Source organism: Coregonus lavaretus, assembly GCF_964263955.1.
Source record: "Coregonus lavaretus genome assembly, chromosome: 31".
In the NCBI taxonomy this organism is placed as follows: domain Eukaryota; kingdom Metazoa; phylum Chordata; class Actinopteri; order Salmoniformes; family Salmonidae; genus Coregonus; species Coregonus lavaretus.
In genome coordinates, this window is record NC_140018.1 from 13,314,610 (window position 1) to 13,330,390 (window position 15,781).

Genomic DNA, 15,781 nt, shown 5'->3' on the forward strand with positions numbered 1-15,781 from the left:
AGTACGATTCAATCCTAGTCCTGTATTGATGCTTTGCCTGTTTGATGGTATGTCTGAGGGCATAGCGGGATTTCTTATAAGTATCCGGATTAGTGTCCCGCTCCTTGAAAGCAGCAGCTCTAACCTTCAGCTCGGTGCGGATGTTGCCTGTAATCCATGGCATCTGGTTGGGATATGTACTGTACGTATGGTCACTGTGGGGACGACGTTGTCAATGCACTTATTGATGAAGCTGGTGACGGAGCTGGTGTACTCCTCAATGCCATTGGATGAATCCCAGAACATATTCCAGTTTGTGCTAGCAAAACAGTCCTGTAGTGTAGCATCCGCGTCATCTGACCACTTCCGTGTTGAGCGAGTCACTGGTAGGAGTCACTGGCAGGAATCAGGAGGATAGAATTATGGTCAGATTTTCCAAATGGAGGGCGAGGGAGAGCTTTGTACGCATCTCTGTGTGTGGAGTAAAGGTGGTCTTGAGTTTTTTTTCCTCTGGGTGCACATGTGACATGCTGGTAGAAATGAGGTAAAACAGATTTAAGTTTGCCTGCATTAAAATCCCCGGCCACTAGGAGCTCAGCTTCTGGATGAGCATTTTCTTGTTTGCTTATGGCCTTATACAGCTCGTTGAGTGCGGTCTTCGTGCTAGCGTCGGTTTGTGGTGGTATATAGAGATTACCTTTATATTAGACATCGCGCACCAGCTGTTATTGACAAATAGACACACCCCCACTCTCATCTTACCGGACGTACAGTGGATTTAAATGAATTTTAATTCGGATTTCATGTAATGGAAATACACAAAATAGTCCAAATTGGTGAAGTGAAATGAAAAAAATAACTTGCTTCAAAAAATTATAAAAAATAAATAACGGAAAAGTGGTGCGTGCATATGTATTCACCCCCTTTGCTATGAAGCCCCTAAATAAGATCTGGTGCAACCAATTACCTTCAGAAGTCACATAATTAGTTAAATAAAGTCCACCTGTGTGCAATCTAAGTGTCACATGATCTGTCACATGATCTGTCACATGATCTCAGTATAAATACACCTTTTCTGAAAGGCCCCAGAGTCTGCAACACCACTAAGCAAGGGGCACCACCAAGCAAGCAGCACCATGAAGACCAAGGAGCTCTCCAAACAGGTCAGGGACAAAGTTGTGGAGAAGTACAGATCAGGGTTGGGTTATAGAAAAATATCCGAAACTTTGAACATCCCACGGAGCACCATTAAATCCATTATTAAAAAATGGAAAGAATATGGCAGCACAGCAAACCTGTCAAGAGATGGCGCCCACCAAAACTAATGGACCAGGCAAGGAGGGCATTAATTAGAGAGGCAACAAAGAGACCAAAGATAACCCTGAAGGCGCTGCAAAGCTCCACAGCGGAGATTGGAGTATCTGTCCATAGGACCACTTTAAGCCGTACACTCGGAAGAGTGGCCAGAAAAAAAGCCATTGCTTAAAGAAAATAATAAGCAAACACGTTTGGTGTTCGCCAAAAGGCATGTAGGAGACTCCCCAAACATATGGAAGAAGGTACTCTGGTCAGATGAGACTAAAATTGAGCTTTTTGGCCATCAAGGAAAACGCTATGTCTGGCGCAAACCAAACACCTCTCAACACCCCGAGAACACCATCCAGCATGGTGGTGGCAGCATCATGCTGTGGGGATGTTTTTCATCGGCAGGGACTGGGAAACTGGTCAGAAATGAAGGAATGATGGATGGTGCTAAATACAGGGAAATTCTTGAGGGAAACCTGTATCAGTCTTCCAGAGATTTGAGACTGGGACGGAGGTTCACCTTCCAGCAGGACAATGACCCTAAAGCAACACTTGAGTGGTTTAAGGGGAAACATTTAAATGTCTTGGAATGGCCTAGTCAAAGCCCAGACATCAATCCAATTGAGAATCTGTGGTATGACTTATAGATTGCTGTACACCAGTGGAACCCATCCAACTTGAAGGAGCTGGAGCAGTTTTGCCTTGAAGAATGGGCAAAAATCCTAGTGGCTAGATGTGCCAAGCTTATAGAGACATACCCCAAGAGACTTGCAACTGTAATTGCTGCAAAAGCTCTACAAAGTATTGACTTTGGGGGGGTGAATAGTTATGCACGCTCAAGTTTTCAGTTTTTTTGTCTTATTTCTTGTTTGTTTCACAATAAAAAATATTTTGCATCTTCAAAGTGGTAGGCATGTTGTGTAAATAAAAAAAAAATCTATTTTAATTCCAGGTTGCAAGGCAACAAAATAGGAAAAATGCCAAGGGGGGTGAATACTTTTGCAAGCCACTGTAGCTGTTCTGTCCTGCCGATGCACGGAAAACCCAGCCAACTGTATATTATCCGTGTCGTCATTCATCCACGACTCTGTGAAACATAGGATATTACAGTTTTTAATGTCCCGTTGGTAGGATAGTCTCGAACGGAGCGCATCCAGTTTATTCTCCAGTGATTGCTCGTTGGCCAATAGAACAGATGGTAGAGGCGAGTTACTCACTCGCCAACAAATTCTCACAAGGCACCCTGATCTCCGCCCCCTGTATTTCCTTATTGTTTTCATGCGAATGATGGGGATTTGGGCCTTGTCTGGGAGCAGCATTATATCCTTCGTTTCAGACTCATTAAAGAAAACATCCTTGTCCAGTTTGAGGTGAGTAATCGCTGTTCTGATATCCAGAAGCTCTTTTCGGTCATAAGAGATGGTAGCATCAACATTATGTACAAAATAAGTTACAAACAATGTGAAAAAACATACAAAATAGCACAAATGGTTAAGAGCCCGTAAAATGGCAGCCATCCCCTCTGGCGCCATTATAGGGATATTAACCCCAGGACACTGGGGTTAATACCCCTACTCTTATGGTAAGTGCCATCCAGGGACTGACCAGGAACAACCCTGCTTAGCTTCTGAGGCAAGCCAGCAGTGGGATGCAGAGTGGTATGCTGCTGAAATCATGAAAGAGAAACAGCATTCCATGTGTGTGTGCATGTGTGCGCGCCTACTTTTTGGAGATAGAAGTCAGGAAGTCAGAGAGGGTCACTAAACGCTGCGGCACATTCAGTCAGTAAACGTGTGGGAGGAACACAGTGGCACATAACACACAGGCAACACACCACAGCAAGACACTACAAAACACTGCACTCAGACACACTGCAGAAGACCTCGAGGGAAAACGGTGACATAAAACACAACAAGGAACATTGAGGAGTTGTAAGAGATTCTTGCTATCTAAAGTTACCTCTACAACAATAGCATTTGATGTCTGCAACTAAAGCTCGTCTACTATAAGTACTTCAAACAAGCCACAGCTTCAAACCAAAAACGCATTGCTACAGTAGGAATCAAAGACTCCAGAACATTCTACCAGTGCTACTGTAAGTTCACATAGACCTCATATGAATAAAGACCCTTAAGTCTACGTTAAAGACATCAAATACTTCCTAGATCTGTCATTTGTAGGTACTGCCGTGTGATACACTGATACAGATGAAAAGACCCCACAACACAACACCATCACAATGCTGTTTGATGTGCCGCCAACCTGTTGCATTGTGGGTATGATCAAAGGTGGCCCATGAAAGCATAACGGCCCCACGCTGGCACAGAATGAGCTTGGTTGCATCCCAACACAAAACTAACAAAATGAATGAACGAAATAAACAAAAGCCTAAACAAATAAACATTCTCATCCCTGCCTCGGTTTCCTCCGCTTTGCGAGGGAATAAATGTTATGTAAGTGTGCAAATGAGGAGTATGCATATTTCAATAGCTTAAACAAATAAAGATAATTTACATACAATTACATACATATATGTGTCAGTGTGCTTGTGTTGATTAATTCATGACTGTGACCTCTAAAGGGATAATGCCGTTATGTCTCACACAAAACGCCCAGGTGTTGTGGTATTGTGGATGAAAAGACTAATGTTTCCATCAGTTAAATTCAAGGGAATTTTCTGAACATATTATTATAGGTCTCCGAACACTTGAAGTGGCCATAGTGTTAAAAAAAAAACACACTGTTCCTCGAAATGGTAACTAACCCATTCATCACAACTGGGTGTGTGTTCCACATTGGATGTGTTTATTGGCAGCATGCAACAAGACAAATGGGAGGTGATTTATATGAACCCCTGCAAAACAAGCTGGCTACACCCGGGTAGAGATGACATAGTAACTGGGGTCCTGTGTGTTTCAGTTGGTAGAGCATGGCGCTTGCAATGCCAGGGATGTGGGTTTGATTCCCATGGGGAACCAGTATGCAAATGTATGCACTGGCTGCGTCCCCTCTGACTTCAAAATGCCCGAGTTCGCTCCCCTCCTCAAGAAGCCAAAACTTGACTCCTCTGATGTGAAAAACTACAGACCGTGTCCCTTCTTTCCAAAACACTTGAGCGTGCCGTCTCTGACCAACTCTCTTGCTATCTCTCTCAGAAGAATATTCTTGACCCTAACCAGTCAGGCTTCAAGACAGGTCACTCAACAGAGACTGCTCTTCTCTGCAAATGTCACGGAGGCGCTCCGCACTGCCAAAGCTAACTCCTTCTCCTCTGACACCATGAACCATCAGATCCTCCTCTCCACTCTCAGGGCTGGGCGTCTCAGGCTCTGCACACTCTTGGATTGCATCCTACCTGGCAGGCTGCTCCTACCAGGTGACATGGAGAGGATCTGTGTCTGCACCACGTACTCTCACTACTGGTGTCCTCCAGGGCTCAGTTCTAAGCCCTCTACTCTTCTCTCTATACACCAAGTCACTCGGCATTATCATATCCTCACATGGTCTCTCATTTCCTTGCTATGCAGATGACACTCAACCACTTTTCTCCTTCCCCCCTTCTGACACCCAGGTGGCAACATGCATCTCTGCGTGCCTGGCAGATATCTCAGCTTGGATGTCGGCCCACCACCTCAAGCTCAACCTTGACAAGACGGAGCTGTTCTTCCTCCCGGGAAAGGCCTACCCTCTCCAAGACCTCTCCATCACGGTTGACAACTCCACGGTGTCCCCCTCCCAGAGTGCAAAGAACCTTCATGTGACCCTGGACAACACCCTGTCATTCTCTGCAAACATCAAAGCAGTGAATCACTCCTGCAGGTTCATGCTCTACAACATCCTAGAGTATGACCCTACCTAACACAGGAAGTGGCACAGGTCATAATCCAGGCACTTGTCATCTCCTGTCTGGACTACTGCAACTCGCTGTTGGCTGGGCTCCCGCTTGTGCCATCAAACCCCTGCAACTGATCCAGAACGCTGCAGCCTGCCTGGTGTTCAACCTTCCCAAGTTCTCCCATGTCACCCCGCTCCTCCGCACACTCCTCTGGCTTCCAGTTGAAGCTCGCATCCACTACAAGACCATGGTACTTGCCTATGGAGCAGCAAGAGGAGATGCCCCTCCCTACACCCTAACCCGAGCACGCCGTTCTCTCTTGGTCCTCCCACCCTTACTGGAGGGCACCTCCCACTCAGCCCAGTCCAAGCTCTATTCTGTCCTGGCAGCCCAATGGTGGAATCAGCTTCCTCCTGAAGCTAGGAGAGCAGAGTCCCTGCCCATCTTCCGAAAACATCTGAAACCCTACAAAGAGTATCTTAAATAATCACACGGCACCCCCAAACTGATTTTGCTGGTAGCTGCTTTATTGAGGAAAAATGTACTTACTATGACTGAGATATGTGGTTGTCCCACCTAGCTATCTTAAGATGAATGCACTAACTGTAAGTTGCTCTGGATAAGAGTGTCTGCTAAATTACTAAAATGTCAATGTAAACTGGTGTGTGTGTGTGTGTGTGTGTAAAACCCCTTTCTCCTCTTTCTCATCTATCACTTTATCATGGCAGCTCAGACCTGAAGACCGCACACACACACACACACACACACAACTCCATCTCTCTCTTGTCCTTTGTCTATGCCAAATATTTCAGAAGAACAGAAGTCCTCCTTCCTAAACTGTACCGATGTTGGAATGTGGGATGACCTTTAAACCACATGTAATGCTAGCATTACAGACAGGGTCGTCTAAGTTGCACCATAGATGGCTAAACTACCCAGTCTTGATCTTCTGTTTGATATGTGCCTGTACTGTACAAGGCTCCAACTCTCATTAACTCTGACCCAAACCTATCTGACTGCTCAATAAGGTTAGGATTATGTATCTTAGCCTTCTGCTTCTCCCCTGATCTATTGTATGGTAGGCAATAAAACCATCTTAATGAATCTCCCACACACCAGATTCCACTAGCAATAAAACAATTTTAATTAAGAGTCTATTGACTGAAGGTATTTCTTGAGCTTTCTCCTACAGACACTTCAAAACCTTATTCCTTATGATTCATTTTTTCACTGTCTGTAAGTGTGGGTGTGAGGTGTGACCCAGGTGCGTTGCAGGATAGATAGTAGGCAGTAAGCAAGGATGGTGAAACAAGGATCTTTACTGGTGGTCCCGAAGCCAGGATACAAAATAACGGACTATAAACGAAAAAGAAAGGCGGAGCAAATAAGACCCCCAAAAACAGGCTGACAGCCAAAATACAAAATACTAACTTTGACTGAAATAATAAATAAACAGGGAGAACACTTCTCACGTACCTGTCCATACGTCCCGCGATCAGACACTGATTAGTACTGCATGGCATAGTGAAACTAGCAGAGAAAACTGAGCAAGGGAACACAGGGAAGTGAGGGCATAAATACACAGGTGAACAGGTAGACACAGGTGACACCAATAGGATCATGATTAGTCCAGACTGTGAGTGAGGAGGTGCCTAAGGTTGTCGGAGGATGACACCTAGTGGGTCGCTCCGGAACTGCAACCCCCTCCTGTAACAACTGTCTGTTTTGCCATTTATGAATGTGTTATTCAATGCATTTCAAATAGCTAACTGATCCATGGTATGACCATCTTAAAACAGTTCCATATGTTAGCCTAGCAATAAAGCCATCTTAATGAATATCACACACACCAGATTCCACTACCTCTTACCGTCAACATCCAGCCCTTAGCCATTACATAATCATAAAACATAATAAGCTCTGTGATTGTAATTAGTCTACATTAAATATAAAGACCCTTCTGGTGTGACATTGATTTAGAATGAAGGGCCGGTATGGAATGACTTCCTGTTTCATCATGGTGAAATATCATCACACATAGAATAAGAGATGATAATAAATTATGTTTATTATGTAATAATGCTGTAAATGCTAAACCATGCAAGACGGCACTGCTGCAACCCAAAGAGGAGAGACACTGCAACCCAAACAGCATGTGGTACCTTGAGTTCACACTGTTTTTGTCCTCCTCCTCCTTCTCCTCCCTGTAAGGAGCACCAACCCAGACAGGTTATTACAATGGCATCAATGCCCATTGACATCATCAGAGTGGTTCCATGAGGTCATCATTGTCCCCCCACCCCCCCTGTGTGTTTTCCATCAGTATTGTCATCAGTCTGTGTGGGTTCACTGTGGTTCTCTCTCACACAAAACCTCAGCTCTCCTCTGAGCTACTGTACTGTACTGTACTATTCTGTACTATACTATACTGTACTGTATCACTGACAGGTCTAGCTCTTTGTTGCCATGGTTATTAGGAGATGACAGGTGCCCTCGTCTAGCACCAAGGACAGAGGTGTGTATGTGTTTGATTGTGTGAGTGTGTGTGTGTGTAGATAGAATAGATGCTGTAATGCTCTCGCTCTTAATTTCTCTGTTCTGGGAACACTGTTGCTCTGATTCAGAGCGGTTGGGTTAAATGCGGAAGACACACTTCAGTTGAATGTATTCAGTTGTACAACTGACTAGGTATCCCCCTTTCCCTTTCCTTTCCTCCTTAGCCTTACGACTTTTTTTACAGGTCTTATAAAACATAGAACAGCTCTATGGGGACACACTATAAAAAAACTCTGTTCAATCAGATAAAACCCACTAAATCAGTACATCTAAACTCTAGGAGATTATAAGAGTATGTGTCAGTTGAATAGATTTTCATGAGGATTCACAGACAGAGCCCCATTCCATTGTAATGCCCAGTTGACTCCCATTACAACCTGTCTACTCAGGAGAATGGAGGTTCTCATGGTGAGAGACTCACTCAAATACATCCAAATAAGTGGCTGATGTATGGTTCCACATATACACGCACAAACACAAATACACACACACACACACACACACACACACACACACACACACACACACACACACACACACACACACACACACACACACACACACACACACAACACTTAACATGTGTTATGATAATGGATTAGGGGACCTAGCCAGGCAAACCAGCCGATAGGAAATCAATACCACCTACACCTTATTAGCCCACACATTATTCATCAGAAAGCACAATAACACACCACATTGAGTACGGTTACAAGAATACGATTATTGTGGATAATCAGATTAATATAATAGTTAGTAAAAAAAAAAAATCATGCTTTAAAAGAAAAACGATTTACCTAATAATCCTGTTTCCATGGACACACTCATCTCAAATCAGGCTACCTGATGAGACGTTTGATAATTGCAGATAATCGCTAATCAAAGTAAACGTTCTACCACAGTGACCATGTTATTTTTGCAAAGGCTATTTGATTCTGAGTTCGGACATACAAAGTTTGTATGTGAAAACCATTTCTAAGACGCATACTTTCAGTTCTTCCGAACTCACTTCCCTCGCGCATAAGAGGGAGGCTTGCCATACACATTGCACATGCACAGATCAAACACACCACTGGAACTGTTTACATGTAAGGGATAATCAACGAAGGGCTATGCGTTCTACGGAAAATAATGAATGACGTGGAAGGTGTGTTCTATAACCTTCCATGGAGTTGCATTATTTTCCAGAGAACGCATAGCCCTTCGTTGATTATTCCTTTTATACCATGGCTATAATTTAACATATTTGCCACTAGAAATTGAATTCTGCCGTGCTGATATATGGTGCATTATAGGGAAATAATGCATGCTCTAGAATTCCCTTCAAAAGCCAATCAGAAATGAGTATTCAACAATGCCATGATATACACTACCGTTCAAAAGTTTGGGGTCACTTAGAAATGTTAATGTTGTTCGCTCAAGCGATCAGATCTCATTCAGCAATACAAGGCTATAATACTAAAGATACTCTAAATAAGATTTCCCTATACGCAGATGATATTCTCCTCTATGTAACAGAACCCCAAGCTAGTATTCCAGCTATTCTTGAGGTGATTAATTTGTTTGGTAACTTCTCGGGATACAGAATAAATTGGAACAAGAGTGAATTAATGCCCATACGGTTGCAAAACACCTCCTGGCTAGAACATCTTCCAGTTAAGTTATCTTCCGAAAAATGTATCTACCTTGGAATTGTAGTTACCAAACAATACTCCTTACTATTTAAAGAGAATTTCCCTTCTCTGATGCAAAATCTCAAGGCAAACATACAGTTTTGGAGAACTCTCCCAATTTCTCTGCTCGGAAGAATTAATGCCATTAAAATGGTCTTCCTCCCACAACTGCTCTACCTATACCAGAACATCCCAGTATTCATACCTAAATCATTTCATAAACAACTGGACTCTATTATCAATCCTTTCATCTGGGATTATAAAACACACAGGATAGGTAAAAAAACACCTATGTAAATCCAAGATGGAAGGAGGATTGTCTCTCCCAAATTTTATATTTTACTATTGGGCCGCTAACCTCCGCGCTGTTACGTTTTTGCTGGATGACGCAACCCCGCCATCCAGCTGGCTTAGCATGGAGCGGGAGGAGTGTCACCCCTTCTCTATTGGTGCCGTGATTTTGTCACCTGTTAATCTGGAGATGTCACTTTACCATAACAATCCTATTATACATAGCACAGTCCGAATCTGGAAGCAAATTAAAGTCCACTTTGAGCTTAGACCAATATCATTCATGCTCCCTGTTGCCAGGAATCCCTCCTTTGCCCCCTCTAACCTTGATAACTCCTTTGAGCGATGGGGAGAGTTGGGGATAAGTACCATAGGGGATTTATATATAGGAGGGACCTTTGCTTCCTTTGAAGCGCTGAGGGAAACTTATAACCTTCCCAGAAGTAACTTTTTCAGATACCTACAAATTAGAGACTATGTTAGAAAACACCTCCCAACATTTGAGAATGCTAAACCTTCCATGTTTGACGGATGCATAAAAATATGCCCCACCTCAGACAAACTGATATCTCGTCTATATGACGCTTTTCAATCTGTTAGCGCACCCTCTACAGATGCCATTAAGGCAAAATGGGAGGAAGAACTAGGGACTGATATTTCGGTGGCAGACTGGGAGGATAGCTTGGAGTATATCCACACCTGCTCCATTAACTCCAGACATCGTCTCATACAATTTAAGGTATTACACAGATTACACTATTCCAAAACTAAACTGCATAGGATATTTCCTGATACATCCCCTATGTGTGATAAATGTCAGGCTGAGCAGGGTACACTACTCCACTGCTTTGCCCTATGCTCTAGTCTGTATGGTTATTGGTGTGGAATATTTGGGGTCCTCTCTGAAGTTCTGGAGACTTCAATAGACCCAGACCCGCTTCTGATAATCCTGGGAGTGTCCGATTCCCTAAACGGATTAACCAACTCCCAAAAACAACTAATCTCTTACAGTCTCATTTCGGCAAAAAAAATAATCTTGTTGTTTTGGAAAAGGAGGGAAGCGCCCTCTACCAAATTATGGCTCAGCGAAGTGGCAAAAACTGTACACTTAGAAAGAATTAGATATATTCTGAACAATAAATTATCAACATTTGATCAAATCTGGCAGCCTTTCCTCTCTTACCTGGACCAGTCGGTGCTGTGAATTTGTACTTTTTAACGCACTCTCAATTGTCATATTGTAATCTACCTTTGGGCAGCGTGTGCTGGCCCCGACACTCGAGCAGTCGGGAGGGGAATAGGGTGGAATAGGGGGGGGGGGGGGGGTTACATCTACCCTTTTGTAACCCCCCCCCCCCCCCCCCCCCCTATCCCTAGGGGATAAAGGGGGGTATAAGTGGGGGGGTTACATCTACCCTTTTTCTTTCTACCTGTCCCTGTTCTGTATGTCGTGTTTTGTAATAGTTGTTTTGTGTCCAGAACTCTGGGTCTTGTTGTTCATGTCTGTTCTCTTATGTTTAGATAAGAACTGTACACATGTCTTTCATACCTATACACCATTCTTGTGTGTGTTCAATAAAAAAATATTTGAAAATATACAGTGTAGACATTGTTAATGTTGTAAATGGCTATTGTAGCTGAAAACGGCTGATTTTTAATGGAATATCTACATAGGTGTACAGAGGCCCATTATCAGCAACCATCAGTCCTGTGTTCCAATGGCACGTTGTGTTTACTAATCCAAGTTTTGTCATTTTAAAAGGCTAATTGATCATTTGAAACCCTTTTGCAATTATGTTAGCACAGCTGAAAACTGTTGTGCTGATTAAAGAAGCAATAAAACTGGCCTTCCTGAGACTAGTTGAGTATCTGGAGCATCAGCAATTGTGGGTTTGATTACAGGATCAAAATGGCCAGAAACAAATAACTTTCTTCTGAAATGAAGGCTATTCCATGCAATAAATTGCCAAGAAACTGAAGATCTCATACAACGCTGTCTACTACTCCCTTCACAGAACAGCGCAAACTGGCTCTAATCAGAATATAAAGAGGAGTGGGAGGCCCCGGTGCACAACTGAGCAAGAGGACAAATACATTAGAGTGTCTAGTTTGAGAAACAGACGCCTCACAGGTCCTCAACTGGCAGCTTCATTAAATAGTACCCGCAAAACACCAGTCTCAACGTCAACAGTGAAGAGGCGACTCCGGGATGCTGACCTTCTAGGCAGAGTTGCAAAGAAAAAGCCATATCTCAGACTGGCCAATAAAAAGAAAAGATTAAGATGGGCAAAAGAACACAGACACTGGACAGAGGAAGATTGGAAAAAAGCGTTATGGACAGAATAATCGATTGGATCACAAAGAAGAACATTTGTGAGACGCAGACCAAATGAAAAGATGCTGGAGGAGTGCTTGATGCCATCTGTCAAGAATGGTGGAGGTAATGTGATAGTCCGGGGGTGCTTTGGTGGTGGTAAAGTGGGAGATTTGTACAGGGTAAAAGGGATCTTGAAGAAGGAAGGCTATCACTCCATTTTGCAACGCCATGCCATACCCTGTGGATGGCACTTGATTGGAGCCAATTTCCTCCTACCACAGGACAATGACCCAAAGCACAGCTCCAAACTATGCAATAACTATTTAGGGAAGAAGCAGTCAGCTGGTATTCTGTCTATAATGGAGTGGCCAGCACAGTCACCGGATCTTAACCCTATTGAGCTGTTGTGGGAGTAGCTTGACCGTATGGTACGTAAGAAGTGCCCATCAAGCAAATCCAACTTGTGGGAGGTGCTTCAGGAAGCATGGGGTGAAATCTCTTCAGATTATCTCAACAAATTGACATCTAGAATGCCAAAGATCTGCAAGGCTGTAATTGCTGCAAATGGAGGATTCTTTGACGAAAGCAAAGTTTGAAGGACACAATTATTATTTCTATTAAAAATCATTATTTCTAACCTTGTCAATGATTACATTTCCTATGCATTTTGCTATATTTCCTATTCAAACTGATTTCATGTATGTTTTCATGGAAAACAAGGACATTTCTAAGTGACCCCAAACTTTTGAAAGGTAGTGTAAGTCCTAATAATTTGAAAGACTGCTCAGAAAACCGGGTGTATTAATCGGCGTAAGCTTACTTCGATTTTGACCTTACGCCGATTAAGATAAGCAGAGTAAAGTGTTTACATGACTATTTCCATACTCGGCCTACTGCCATGATCAATGTTCAATTCATGTTCTATGTTTGAGCTGCTTTTGAAAGAAAAAGTTTAATTGAAAACATTATTGTCATTGTAGAATTCGATTTTCATAATAGCAAGGTATGACTAATGGTTTGGTTAGCCAAACTAGCAAGTCTGTTTATTTGGTTGCCAATGCAACTACTGTAGCTGTCTTGTAAACTTGTTAGCTACTTCCGTGGAGGTTGAACACACTTCTAGCGGCAAATATGTTAAATTATAGCCATGGTATAAAAGGGATAATCAACGAAGGGCTATGCGTTCTATGGAAAATAATGCAACTCTGTGGAAGGTTATAGTTCCACCTTCCACATTGTTCATTATTTTCCATAGAACGCATAGCCCTTCGTTGATTATCCCTTACATAATTCAAAAGATTGCTTAGAAAATCAGGTGTATGCTTAATTTGATTTTGACCTTGCGTCGATTAACATGAGCAGAGTGAGGTGTTTACATGACTATTTCCAAACTCGGCCTACTGCCATAATATTGAATTATTAGTGTGCATGTAAATGTACTCACTGAGAAAGCAGGCTAATAGTCATCAGCAGAAAGCACTGCCTGGAGGCTGAAACATACTGCTGTAACACATTCACTCCGTACTGACTGGCAGAGTATGGTGCCAGCTAGAGGAGTTTCTAGGTCTGTTTAAATGCATGGTGTGAAGATGATGATGATGATGATGATTATCATGTCTTCACTTTTGTTGTTATTAATGAGGATGATAATGATGATGAGGATTGTTCTAATTATGGTGTTGGTGTATTTTGAGCATAATGGCATATTTAATGACTTTGCTGACAATAATGATTTATTCGCTTTGATGTTGTTGTTATTGTTGTTGTTGTTGTTGTTAAACCTTGTTTGGAATTGGCCTGTATGGACAGGGCTAAATTGAAATGTTTTTTTTTTACAGAAGAAATATGGAATGCATATGCATAACCATGGTAGCAATTAAAAGGGAACATTGTTGATTTTATGTGCATTTGACATTTACTGTACTTTTCACCGCATTTGTTGATAACGAAATCTGAAAATACTCTGGATACATTCAATAACATGATAAGAATATTCTTGGAAAATATGGGGTAGCTGCAAAATGACAAGGGTTTGAGTGAGACTATGTGCTGTTTCCAAGTGGCCACACACCTCTCCAAAGAGTGCACAGTTCCTAAGTAATTTCAACGCACTTTTATGACTCAAAGAAGAGTCTTCTACTATAAGGTGCTTCTTTTTTTTTTTTTTTAGCTCTCCTAGCTGTGCCGTTGAGGAACTAGAGCAAGCACACTTGTAGTTGTTTTGTTTGATACACAACCCTGCATCCCCCCTTTACACAATTACTGTTGGTGTACGCAATAGAAAAACGGCCCATTATAAATCACAATCTGGGTGAGATGGGCATAATTTGAAAGCTTGTTCTATTGCCAACATGACTAGCTAAATGATAAACTACAATCTTACAGTGTTAGTCTTTCACAGTTATGCGTGTATTCATTTGAATGCCCCACAGCTAATTTTCTTCACAATAGACAAACATAGGCTCATTCTGTTCAGGACAACCCAGGGTATAACGCCATGTGATATTGTATTTGTACATCAAACATAGTGATCATAAATGTTAACACTGTATATGACATGAGTTTTATGATATGGAAATGTGAAGTGCACATTTGGACTCACGGGTGTTTGGCTCGCTTGTATGACATCAAAGCAGTATGTATTATATTCCTCAACGTCTAATCTTTCAAAATTAGCAGGAGGGATAGGGGCAACTTCTTGTCGTGCGCAGTGTTCAAGTTCAGAACTGCTGTCAGTCAAAACCCATACAGAGCTGTGAAGCGCAGAGCCTGAGCTCTGACATCATGTATAGCATGTTACTGTACAGCCACTGCGTTAAAATTTAGGCTCTTATCAGCGTCCAAATCTTCCATTTTCAACCCGTATACGGGTACGAGTCTAATGGTCTACAGATGATGAAGATATGGTTCTAGCTATGGCATTGCTGCATGCAAGTTTATAATGATGCTGATTATGTTTCAGCTATACTAATGGAGTTGTCGACTCACTTCCTGAAAGTGGGAATTCCGTGGATGGATCGTCCAGGAGACACTCCGGATCCTGATCCATGGCTGTGTCCGGAAAGCAGGCTGTCTGTCTCAAACTGGAACGTTCCCTCTGGGTCGCCCGGAACGTCCAGGAATTCCCCATCGCTCCACACCCCCACCGTCCCATCCATGGTCGTGTACTTGATGTCTATGGTAACACTAGTCTGGAATGGAATAGTCAACCAATGAATTAGTCAAAACAACCTAGAAACACACTATGTTCTTACAGCAAATGAACAACAGCTTATAAAGCCTTCATAGAGCATTGATAAGGCGTTCATAAGCAATACTCAAATTGCTTCCGGCTTTCTCATCAACTGAATAAAGGACAAGGAAGTGTGGCATTGGAGTTTCGGTTGACAGCCACTGCCTTTGCTGTAAAAGCTCAATATTGGTTGACAAATTGGTTGACAGAGAGTTGTGGTCACTTGTGGCTCAAATCTATATTTTGTGTGTCAGTAAGCACTTAGTTTGGTCTGAAAAGGAAGCAGTAGAGGCACTTCTAGACCTCACTGGACACTGAACTGATCTTTACTACAAACCAAGCGATTTATTTCACTGACAAAGACTGATGAGGAGGAAAATATACAAAGAATGTTCCCCTTTCCACCTCTCTCTCTCTCCCTCTCTCTCTCTCTCTCTCTCTCTCTCTCTCTCTCTCTCTCTCTCTCTCTCTCTCACTCTCTCACTCTCTCTCCTTCTCCTCCCAACTCTCTCTCTCGCTGCCCTGTGACCACCCGGGAGCCAGTAAATCACTGCAGAGACAATAAAGTTAAAGGCATTACCATGGTAACCCGG

At 42.6% G+C, this 15,781-nt stretch overlaps 1 protein-coding gene across 1 annotated transcript in view; it reads right to left on the reverse strand.

Moving 5' to 3' along the window:
* Positions 1 to 15,781, reverse strand: part of LOC311106769 (otoferlin-like) — a gene marked incomplete at both ends in the record, with an annotated part of 102,582 nt that overhangs the window by 38,418 nt on the left and 48,383 nt on the right. The window contains one exon of the mRNA XM_084149160.1: positions 14,945 to 15,147. Within this exon, the coding sequence (XP_084005286.1) occupies positions 14,945 to 15,147 (203 nt within the window). The remainder of the gene's footprint in view (positions 1 to 14,944; positions 15,148 to 15,781) is intronic.